General features: G+C 51.8%; 1 protein-coding gene across 2 annotated transcripts in view; it reads left to right on the top strand.

Annotated features, from left to right (window-relative positions):
• The window catches only part of NEGR1 (neuronal growth regulator 1), a 186050-nt gene extending 174900 nt beyond the window's left edge, over positions 1-11150 (top strand). For both annotated transcript variants that reach the window (XM_053985138.1, XM_053985137.1), the window contains one exon: positions 8612-11150. In XM_053985138.1, coding sequence (XP_053841113.1) covers positions 8612-8736 — 125 coding nt within the window. In that variant the 3' untranslated portion in view covers positions 8737-11150. The remainder of the gene's footprint in view (positions 1-8611) is intronic.
• Positions 11151-12166: the final 1016 nt, after the last annotated feature.

Below are 12166 nucleotides of genomic sequence, written 5' to 3'. Positions count from 1 at the left end.
TATTTTACATATTAACTACTAATAAATTCATTTCTCTCAAAGTTAGGAGGATCAGCAAATGTCTCCAAAGCCATTTGCAATATTTCAGCACGAGACCCAACCTCTAATTACCAATGTAAGTTGTAAATAATTGTCAAGTATGCAGATGAGCCAAAAATTCTCTCAAATTAAAGTAATTAGCTCCCAAGTCAAATTTTTCTGTCACATTAAAATGCTTTTCCTTGTCTCCAATGTGACACTTACAAATGAGAGCCGCATTGTCAGGGAAGCAGTTATTGTAGGCTGCCAGAATGATGCCTGAAGAACCTGAGCTTCCCAGCAGTCCACGTTTTCCCTCCATGCCTGTGCTGCTCACCCCACGTGGGAGCGGGGAATTTATCCAGCTGGAACCCTGGCAGGTGGCTCCAGCGTTTCCCCGTCCCTTGGTGTGGGAATATCCCTCATGGAGAGCCTCAGTGCTTGCCTCTCCCTGGTTCTCCTTCCCTGAGGAACCTCGCCAGACCTCCTGGTCTGGGACACAGTGGGATTGGGATTGGGATTGGGATTGGGATTGGGATTGGGATTGGGAATGAGCAGCTTGCTTCTCCCAGCGCTTTCTCTGGCACTTCCATGGTTTATTCTCAGTGTCCCCTCAACCAAAGCGGTGTTTGCCACGGCCAGTGGAGGATCCTGAGCCATTCTCCTGTTTAATTTTGGATTCCCGGGCAGGACCCAGCCTCAGGCTTGGTTTGTATTTCACTTCAGGCTAAACAAGGTTGGGTTTGCTGCAGATGAACCCAAAATCAGGGCAGATGTGGGGGAGGATGGAGTCCCAGCCTTGAGCACGTCCCATCCCAAGCCGGTTGTGTGACCAGAGGGCTGCACAGAGCCCTGGAATAACACAGGACCAGCCTGGTCCCTTCCAGGGATCCCTTCCAGGGGCTGCTCCCCTCAACAGCTGTTGCTATTCCACTTCTTGCAGACAAGACAATGGGGTTTAGACAGAAATCCAGGCTGGATGTGTGGTTTGGTTTGCCCTGAGTGTGCCAAGAGCAGTAAACCTGGAGGATTCTTCCAAGGGCAGGGACAGGCTGAGCCGAGCTTGGCACCTCATCCGTCAGGGCTGGAGATCAGCAAAGGTTCTTCCCCCAGAGGCTGCTGGCACTGCCCATGTTCCCAGGGAACATTCCCAAACCTGCCAGAGCTGCTCCAGGAGGGTTGGACAGTGCTGGAAGGCCCAGCAGGGGCCACGATTTGGGACCGTGGGTGACGGGGTGTGCTCCTGCTGCCCAGAGCCACCGAGCCCCTGCTCCCTCGGCTGATTTCTGCCATGTCCTTTGCTGGTTATTGGGGTGAGGTGGTGAGGTTCACCCCAGGGCTGGGGCCCAGATCTCCTCTGTGTGTCCCAAGCCAGCTCACTCCTCAGGGCTGCTCCCGTCCGTCACTCCAGAGCTCCTCAGAGATGTTCCGTTTTTCCAACACGGCTGCACTCCTCAGCCACACAAAGAAATGGGGCACGACTCCAGGATAAAGGATGATATATAAAGCCAGATTTCATTCTGTTCCCTCGCAGTAATTTTCCTCATAAATACTTCTCGGGATTGTGAAGTGTTCCTTGCAGCAGAATCCGAGTCCATCAGGGCTGTGCTATTTCATCCTGCTCAGCTCGGAGCTCTCCGTGCTTCAGTCATCCCACCCAGGCATCACAGGGACTCTTTTCCCGTGCAGTATTTCAGGGAAGGTGCTTCTCTTTGATGCCACCAGGTTTATCTCTGTCTGAATGAAGCTCCACTGAAGACACACCTGAGCAGTGTGTGAAGGCTGAAAACGGGGGCGTTCCTGGAGCTGCCACTAAAGCTTGTCCTGCCCTGTCAGAGCAGCACCACTGCTCTGATCCTGGGACAGCCAGGGATTTCCACAGGATCCTGGAATGGTTTGGGTTGGGAGGGGCTGTAGAGATCACCCAGTGCCCCCCCTGCCCTGGCAGGGACACCTCCACTGTCCCAGGCTGCTCCAACCTGGCCTTGGGCACTGCCAGGGATCCAGGGCAGCCCCAGCTGCTCTGGGAATTCCATCCCAGCCCCTCCCCACCCTCCCAGGGAACAATTCCCAATTCCCAATGTCCCATCCATCCCTGCCCTCTGGCACTGGGAGCCATTCCCTGTGTCCTGTCCCTCCCTGCCTTGTCCCCAGTCCCTCTGCAGCTCTCCTGGAGCCCCTTCAGGCCCTGCCAGGGGCTCTGAGCTCTCCCTGGATCCTTCTCCTCTCCAGGGGAGCACCCCCAGCTCTCCCTGGATCCTTCTCCTCTCCAGGTGAGCACCCCCAGCTCTCCCTGGATCCTTCTCCTCTCCAGGTGAGCACCCCCAGCTCTCCCTGGATCCTCTCCTCTCCTGAGCAGAAGCACAGCGGGACCCACAGGGACTGCAGGGATTTTTAGGCACCACCGGGTGAGGAAGCACTCAGGGCTCCTGAGCAGTTGCTGGCTCGGGAAATGCTTTGTTCCAGAAGGTTCTTTGAGACTCTCAGCCCCCTCTGCCCCCCTGAGCCTCAGTCCCAGCCCCGCTGTCCCTCCGTGCCCGCTGAGCCCTCGTGGAACAGCTCTGCTCTGAGCCACACCACCCTCACGAGCAGAGCGATCTGACTTTAAAATCTCCAGCGCTGGGTGTATTTTTAGCAGCCTGAAATGAGTCTGTGGCTGTTTACAGTATTTAGCATGAGTTATTTGTGGGGGAAAGGTGACTCTGACTGCTGTGGAGGGCAGGCAGGGAACGTGTGTCTCCTCCTGCCTCCTTGGGCCCCAGTGCCCAGGCAAAGATCCCCACAATTGAGGATTACACAGCTGGTGGCCATGGTTACCATCTGTTCATTGCCTGGCTCTTCTTTTCAACCTGTAAATATCGTATTTTATATTTTACCTCAGTCAAAACCAGCATCAGGATCAGTTTTGCATTAGACACAGGGCACATCCCAACTGGGGTCTTCATGACTGGAACAAGAAATGCTTCTGTCTCATTTTCTGTGCATGCACAAACACAGACTGGGATAATGTTTCACTTTAAGACATTGCTGGTGGCAAGTCTCAAGTGTTTAAAATACTAACCTTCCAGATTTTAGCACAATAAACAGCTTCTGCAATTCTAGCAATCATATTTTAGTCCCTGTTTTCCCATTTTAAGACTCATAAAATGCTTTTTTGTTCATTTAAATTCGAAATAAGGACAAATCAGCATTTCATTTCCTAGTTCCTGCCCTGCCAGCAGCCCTGTGTGAATGCTGATGGACAGGGCCTGATAACACCCCTCTCTTATCAACCCCATCACTCTTCTGGGGCTCATCTCCTGAATCTTTCTGCCAACACTCCCATCCCAGAGGATGATAAAGGCCCTCTGTTAAGCACCTGGCACTTGCCAGCTTTATCCTCCCCAGCCCTGGCTTATCCACGGGCAGAGTCAGCTCTTGGACAGCTCCTGCAATATTCCGTGTCCTTCCTCAAGGATTTTCTGAGAGATTTGTCTGAGCAGTGCTGAGCTCTTCTTGGCAGATAAGACACGAAAGCCACATCCAGACTGCAGCCCCACGACCCAGGGATGGGCTGAGCCAAACCTGGGCTGGGACAGCTCCTGCAGAGGATGCTGTGCAGGGGCAGCTCCCAGGACATTCCTGCCAGAGTCCTTGTCCCTACAGCTCCCAGCCCTGCCCTGGGCAGCTGTGCCAGGGATGGACAGCCCTTTCCATGAAGGAATTTTCCCAAAATCCACCCTGAGCCTGCCCTGGCCCAGCCTGAGGCCGTTCCCTCTCCTCCTGTCCCTGTTCCCTGGAGCACAGCCCGACCCCCCGGCTGTCCCCTCCTGTCAGGAGCTGTGCAGAGCCACAAGGGCCCCCTGAGCCTCCTTTGCTCCAGGCTGAGCCCCTTCCCAGCTCCCTCAGGGATTCTCCAGCCCCTTCCCAGCTCCCTCAGGGATTCTCCAGCCCCTTCCCAGCTCCCTCAGCCTCTCCTGGGGCTCCAGACCCTTCCCAGCTCCATTGCCTGCCCTGGACACGCTCCAGCCCCTCAGTGTCCTTCTTGTCCTGAGGGGCCCAGAGCTGACCCAGAGCTGACCCAGAACTGACTCAGAACTGACCCAGAACTAAACCAGAGCTGACCCAGAGCTGACCCCAGAGCTGACCCAGAACTGACTCAGAACTGACCCAGAACTAAACCAGAGCTGACCCAGAGCTGACCCCAGAGCTGTCCCAGAACTGATCCAAAACTGACCCAGAACTGACCCAGAACTGATCCAAAACTGATTCAGAACTGACCCAGAGCTGACCCAGCACTAACCCCAGAGCTGACCCAGAGCTGACCCAGATCTGACCCAGAACTGATCCAAAACTGACCCAGAACTGACCCAGAGCTGACTCAGAGCTGACCCAGAACTGATCCAGAACTGAGCCAGAGCTGACTCAGAACTGATCCAGCACTGACCCAGAGCTGATCCAGAGCTGACCCAGAGCTGAGGGTGCCAGGAGGGATGTTGAGAACCATGCCAGGGACAGAGGAACAGCGGGCTGGGAGAACCTTCAGTGCCCACACGCCTGCTCCAAAGGCGTTTCCACGTTTCTGAAATGCCTTCTCCAGGTGGTGCCGTCGTGGCCAAAGCTGTGTTCAGTGACAGCCTCCCCCTGGCAGCCCCTCAGAGTGATCCCCGTGCCTTCCCTCCTGCCTTTCCCTCACTCTGCAGCTCCTGGCTCACCCAGCCTTGCATGATTGCATTTGCATAAGGCCAAACAATCCCTTCCTCACGGATTCATTTTCAGACGAGACTTTCAGGTTTTGTTCTCCCAAGGTCAAGCTTTGCCCCGGCCTCCCTGGCCTCCAAGGAGGTTCCTCCTCTTCCCCCTGGCCAGAGGAGCTGGTTCCCGAGCTCTGCAGGCACCCATCACCACTGCTGCTCCCTAACAGAGTCTTTTATAGACTGTCGACCTCCTCCTCCACAGCCATAAATCCTCCAGCAGCTTCAAGTGGAACAAAATGTAGAGATGTTATCCCTAGGCCTCGCCCGAGCCTTCAGAGGCCCATTATCTCCCCATCTTTTCTTTTAAAAGAATGTTATTTGACAGCCCAGCCTTTTTCATCCTTCTTTTTTTGCCTTACTGCTCTGACCTTGAGTTAGTTTATTTCTTCCTTCTCTGTATGTTTTAAATGTTGCACCAAAAAATCCAATTTATTAAGGCTTTCCTTTAGTAAATGATTAACCTGAATATGGTTAAATGAAATGCTTATTAACATCTCCCTGCATAATCCATTTAACAGAATTAGTCTTGCTTATTCAGACAACCTAAAGGGGTCTGTGCTTTTGTCTACACAGCATCAGCATTAAAGCTTATAATTATTTCTGGTTAATGCAGCCCTTGGTGCTAGGAAATGCTGGCTTGTGTGTTCCAGCATAGCACTTCTCCTAATCTCTTGTATTAATTAGAGATACTGATATAATATTACTTTGTTCCTTTCTATTCAGCACCAGGAGAGACGTCTGAATATAATCCTATCTGTGCTAGGGGTGTCTTAAATATTTCCACAAGTGCTGGCTGGTGTAAAACATTAGGATTAGGTCCAATAATCCCTAAATTGGAAGAAAGGAGAGCTTACAAAGGCACGCGGGCACCCGAGCTGTGCCTGGCTCCGGGGTGCTGCCGTGGCCCAGGCAGGGATTTCTCCTTGCCCCGAGGGGACATTTAAGGTCCCCCCAACCTCAGTTTCCACCCCCAGCCCCTGTGGGTCCCTTCCCAGCCCCTGGTGATGCTCTGTGTGTGTGTCCCCTTTCCCTTTCCCAGAGGGATGCAGCCTGGCTGCAAAATTTGACTTACCCAGTAACACAAAAGTAAATTATTACTCCTCAGTGGCTGCAGCTGACATTTTAAACTCACTGTGTCTTCTAAATCCTGGGTCATTTGGTATTTCAGACATCAGGCTGTTCGTGGAGCTCCTTTTAATCTTCTTCTAGATGGAAATTCACTTTCTTTTCAGGCATTCCAAGGTATCACTCCCCGGGCTCTGAATTTGCAGCACCAGATCATAAAGCCATGGAATCGTTTAGGCTGGAAAAGCCCTCGCAGACCACGGGGTCCAACCATGCCCAGCACTGCCAGGGCCACCCCTGAGCCACGTCCCCAAGGGCCACGTCCACAGGGCTTTGAGATCCCCCTGGGGATGGGGAACCCCAAACCTCCCTGGGCAGCTGTGCCAGGGCTGGGCAGCCCTTTCCATGGAGAAACCCCTCAAGTGCATCCTGACCCTCCCTGGACACAGCTCTCCTTCCCCCCTGCGGGCACCCAAAGCTCTGCCAAACCCTCTGAAATCAGCCCTGTGTCGTGCTGGGGATGGGGCTTATGGAAATGCCCGGGATGGCTGCAGGTGCAATCACAGACTCAAATAATTCCAGCTCTTATTTAAAGCCTAATCACACATTCCTCCACCATTACCTCCCTGCATAAATATTAAGACTGGGAGCTCTGCGTGTGTGTGTGTGAAACAATGGCAAGGTAATATTTCAGTGGGGGAAAGAAAGGCAGCTGGTTTATGCTGCTCTCAAGCATTTAAACCTTTTCATTTTCCCCCAAACTGAGGGCTTTGAAACCATCCAAAAGTGCTTTGAAAATTGCCAAGTCCAAGAACAAAGTGACCTTGCATGGCCTTGCACAGGAGAGCAAGGACTGCTCAGTCCTCACCAAAATAATTACTCAGAGCAGATCAAGGACTGAGCAGACCATGCTAAGAGTCTTTAAATTTTAAAGGTGTGTTTATTTTTAAAGTTTATATATCAGCACAAAGCTACGGAATTTTATTAATATCCAGCAACAGCGTTTTGCTTGGCCAGCAAAGAATTCAGGGACCCACGGGAAAAATTAATCAAAATTCTGAGGGGGAGAAGAAAAGGTCTGCAGGAGATTATTAATTTTTAAAAATTTTTAGGAGTCTAGCCCAATATTTTAAACTATGTGTCATCCAGTAGGCCTTGTGTGACATCATAATTGATAATTAAGCTTCTCCACGTTTGCTTCTCCTTCAGGTTTCTTTTCCATCCAATTCTCCTGCTTAGGCAGCTCTGGGAACTGTAACTTTTCTATTATCTCCCAAGTCAGTGCATTTTCCCCCCATTAACTCCCTCTTTGTGCAGAAACAATCCAGGTATGATTTAATAAGCCCTGGAAAGACAGAGCTGGTTCATATGCAGGAAATCAGATTTACATAATCTTCCGCTCGCTTTTGTAGCTACTGCAGTTCAAATTATCCTTAAGTTGGGGAAACTCTCTTCATACCATAAAATGAAATAGCACCTGTGTTATGCTTCAGCTTCCTCGCCCGGCCCTCGTCATAAATTAAAGGTTGATTTGTCATCCTGACTTAGCACAGAAAGTCCTTTTTTAATGAGAGGAGAGGAAGTGCCCTGGCCTGCAGTTAGTCACAGTCATCAGTCACTAAACTAAGCTTCAAAACCAAGTTAAATCTTGTTTTGTTTTGGGTTATTACCTGAACCCTTCTGCACGGAGGGGAAGCAGAGGGTTTCGGGTTGTGTCACATTCTCTGCGCCAAGTAAAATGTCACAGGCTGCACGTGGAGCTGCAGGGGTCTGCACAGAAAGCAAAGGGATGTGGTGATTTGGATTTGATCCAGGATTTGGGCTGAACAAGCCTTGGGACTGGGAGGCTGCGTGCTGGGAGAGCAGCCAGGATTTGGTGCAGGTGAGGGAACAGCTCCTCGAGCTCCCTCCTGCCTGTGGCTCTCCGAGGCCAAACCCACGGCTTTCACAGAATCCTGGGATGCTTGGGGTGGGAAAGGACCTTAAATCCCACCCAGTGCCCCCCCTGCCATGGCAGGGACACCTCCCACTGTCCCAGGTGCTCCAAACCCATCCAGCCTGGCCTTGGGCACTGTCAGGGATCCAGGGGCAGCCCCAGCTGCTCTGGGCACCTGTGCCAGGGCCTGCCCACCCTGCCAGGGAACAATTCCTGCCCAGTGTCCCATCTAAATCAACTCTCATCCAGCTTAAGGCCGTTCCCCGTGTCCTGTCAAGGACAAGGTCTCAGCCAGGTCCATCCCTGAGGCACAGCTGGGACATTGCCAGTCCCAGGGACCAGCTCCTCCCTTGCTCCTCAGCACTGATTTCTTGCATTTCCCCTCTTTGCACTTTGTGTGCATTTACCCAGGAATTCGAGAAAGGCTTTGCGGTAAACAAATAAATGCAGTTTCTTCAAAATAAGTATCAATGTCTTTAGCTGAGCACAATTGTCAAACTCTGGCTTCTGGAGTTGGGCAGAAAATAAGCTGTTTTCCAGGAGGGCTTAATCCAGTCCCCTCCCATTGATTGCACTGCAGATCCTCATGCTCAGTAACTTAAGAATGGATCGATTATTCAGCTGCTTAAAAATGAAGCGCTCCCATTTCCAAGCGCTTGCCCCGAAAACAATTTCTGCTCCTGGAGCAAGCGGGGCTGTTCCCTGGGCGGGGCTGGGCTGTGCTCACAGCCTTCCCTCTGCTTCCCGGAGGAATTCTGCTGCTGCCCGGAGAGGCAGCTGGGAAGGAGTCCTGGAAAGGGAGAATGTGGGGGGCTGAGAGAGGGGATTGCCACTGACCCCTGTGCTTGCCTTGCAGCTCCCAGCACAGCCCAGTACGGGATCACCGGGCACGCCGAGGTGCTGTTCTCCTGCTGGTCCCTGGTGCTGACGCTGTCCTCCCTCAGCAGCATATTCTACCTGAAGAACATCCTTCTGCACTAAATGTAAAGACCCATAAAAGGCTTTTAAGGATTCTCTGGAAGTGCTGGTGACTGGATCCAATCTGGTAGAGTTTGTTAAAAGCGGCGTGGGATATAATCAGTGCTTACATGGGGATGATCGCCTTCTGTAGAATTGCTCATTATGTAAATACTTTAATTCGACTCCTTTTTTTTTGATTAGCTGCATTACCTTGTGGAGCAGTACACATTGTCCTTTTTTAAGACGTGAGAACTCTGAAATTACTTTTAGAGGATATTAATTGTGATTTCATGTTTGTAATCGACAAGTTTTCAGAAGCATTCAGTCATGGTCTGCTGAGTCGCAGACTGTAGTTTACAAAAAAAGGATATTGCAGTAAAAATGTGCTTCTTTAAGGCTGCAATACAAACATTCAGTTCCCTTCTCAACTAGCATTCTCTCCAAACTTACACAAAAAACATTTGTTCTTTTTTGAGTCAAAAAAAAAAAAAATCAAATAATATTGCCTTCAAAATATTTCTTCAAAATATTACACATATCTAGATTTTCTTCTAGCATGATATTCAGGTTTCAAGAATGAGCCTTGTACTATAACTGCGTTGTGCAGTACTGCTTTTGTTCTCTTCCCTCTTTCCTGCCAATTCAGCATGGTTGTGCCTTCATGAAACACGACTTTCCTCTTCCTCTCCAACCAGTCTGGAATGTGTTCTGGGAAGTGCTGGAGCATCCTTCTGAGCGGAAGGGATCCCTGGGCGAGGCAGGAAAGGGGAGCTCCCAGGGGCAGGGCTCAGCTCAAGGGTAGCACCAACTCCTCTTTGTCCCTCCCTCCACCACCACTGAGCAGCAGGTGACCTCTGTAAGAACGACATTTCCCACTAGAAAACAGAACTCAGATTATTTTGTGGCACCTTTTGAATGTCGGAATGTTCCCCTAAAGCCAAACTCCCGCCGGGCTGTAAAGGTCAGGATCGTCCCTTTTGTATGGCTGGCAAAGCCGACGTCAATTGGTATTTTTCTTGCACTCAGTTTTGTACTGGTTTGGCTGATTTAGCAATGATAAAGGATGCTTTGAACCATGAGACACCTGCAAATCCCTGCAGTATCAAGCAGAATTTTCTATCCCTGTGGCAGCAGCGAGGGTGCTCCTGCTGAGGGCTCGTGGCCGTGCTTGGGAGAGCCACCTGTGCAGGCAGGGCTTGGGGACCTGCTCCCCTGGGCAGGGCTGTCCCTCCCAGCCCCCAGACACCCTCCCCTGCTGCAGCCCTCGAGGGGACCCTGCTGGCACACCCCGAAGGACCAGCCCAGAAATCAAAATCGTGTGTGATGGCGCTTTGTCCTTCGCAGCCTGCACGGTGTTGGTGTGCAGTGCTGCTCACAGCTCACACCTGACTGACAGCTGCCACCCGTGTCACTCACTGGGGTGGCCGTGGCCAGCAGCCCTTGGGCACCAGATCCCCTGGTGGCCCCGAGAGCTCCTGACCTGCTCACCAACAACCACTGACAGCAGGAACAACGAAATCCTGAGTAACAGAATCCCGGGCTGGGCTGGGCTGGGTTGGGAGGGACCTCAGAGCCCAGCCCACCCCAGCCCTGCCAGGGACAGGGACAGGGACAGGGACAGGGACAGGGACAGGGACACCTCCACTATCCCAGGCTGCTCCAAGCCCTCTCCAGCCTGGCCTTGGGTGGGACAGCACCACTTTCACTGTGATCACTCCCAGGTTCTGTGACACCAATTGCCCAGCTCCCACTTCTTGTCCTCACGGCAGGTCTTGGCAGTGAGCAGCCCCAGCTGAGCCTGGGAATACTCAGCAGTCCCAAGATCCTGGCTTTTCAGCAAGGAGGACTCGGAGTTTCCTGGGCTCAGTCTGGGCTGTCCCAGCCAGGAGCTGCAGTGCCTCTGCTGTCCCTGCTGAGAAAACAGAGACGTTCACTCCAAAAGATGGCAGTAAAACATCCTGGGTCACTCTGCGTGTGGTCAGTGACAGACTGTATTATTTCTCCTATTATTTACAGCCATGTGCCAAGCAGTTGCTCTTTTCAGAAATGTGGCATTTTTTTAAAACCTGGAATAACATGAACAAACCCATTCTGGAAGGAAAGGGTACAAACTCACCTCAAATGAGTTTATCAGTCCTGATATCCCGATCTCTCTTGTATTGCAGCTTTAAAGTGCTCTATTTTAGAATCCATTCACTAGAAACAGTGGTGCTGCAGGAAGTCTTGTGTCAGTGCAGTTTTATGAAGGAAAAAATGAGGATATGGATGACCCAACCCATGTGTGTAAGATTGGGAGAGGCTTCTATGCTGTGGCTGGATCAAACCCTGCATTCCAGTGATACATTTGCATTCCAGTGATTCCTGACATTTGGAACCTGATCTTTCCAGCAACAGAATAGAATGAACAGCGGCTTTATTAAATATGAAAAAAGGAATCTACAGTGAAGCGTTGAATGTTTGCACTGCCACCCACCCCTGGGTGGCACGGACCAGAGATCCTGCCCCACGTTTGGTTCCACTTGGGGGGGACGCCCTTCTCGTCAAGCCCAAAAAGAAAAGCCCAAACCCCCGAGAGCAGCAGCACTGGGAGCCGTGTCGGGGTGCCAGGGCTGTTTTGGGGAGGCAGGAGTGTGCTGGGGTGTGTGAGGGGCAGCGGGCTGAGGGGCTCTGGGCTCTGCAGCCCGGATTGGGGCAGGGCTGGAGCTGCAGCAGAGGGGGTCAGGGTGAGCTGGGCTGGGACAGGCTGGGATCTGTGCTCCCAAAGCAGGCACCAGAGTGAGCACAGCCACCCGCAGGGACTGCAGGGCGGGAGGGTGCTTGGGGCTGGCTGCAGCCCTTCATTTGTGGGGGGCACTTTGGGCAGCTCTTGGAAGGTTCGTTCTGTGCCTCCCTGTTCGTGGCTGCCGGGCCAGTCTGACTCTGTGGATCCTTCCCAGCAGGAGAAGAAAAGGTTTAGCCGAGTTTTTCCAGCAGGGCTGCTGGCCCGTGGGAGCCCCCGGGCCGGGAGGCGCAGCACCGCAGGGCCGTGTCCCCACACGGAGCGGTGACACCGCTGTCACACGGCTGCTGGCCCTGGAACCGAGCTGACACTCAGCTGAGGCACGTCTCACAACTCGGCAACAAACGCAGCTTCTCAAGGGTTTGTATCTTGGCAGGATCCTTCAGAGCCAGACAGCTTTTTTTAAACTTTTCAATAGGTTTTTTTTTAGAGTCGATGCTGTTTTTAAGATCCAGGAGTGTTAAACCCATCCCAGTGACAGCTGCTTTTTTTGCACATTTTCTGAGCAAGTGTTCAAAATAGACAATGGCAAATGTTCTGCTACCAAAACCTCCCCAGAGCCCACAGAACTGTGTTATGAAGAATGTGTATACCAAAATATGTATTTACATGGATAAATATGCCTTAAAGACTAAATATGCATTTACTTCTAAGGCTGGATCAGCCTCGTGC

Source organism: Vidua macroura, chromosome 9 (genome assembly GCF_024509145.1).
Source record: "Vidua macroura isolate BioBank_ID:100142 chromosome 9, ASM2450914v1, whole genome shotgun sequence".
Taxonomy (NCBI): Eukaryota; Metazoa; Chordata; class Aves; order Passeriformes; family Viduidae; genus Vidua; species Vidua macroura.
Note: the sequence above shows the minus strand (reverse complement) of the source record. Positions and strands in the feature narration are given on the sequence as shown.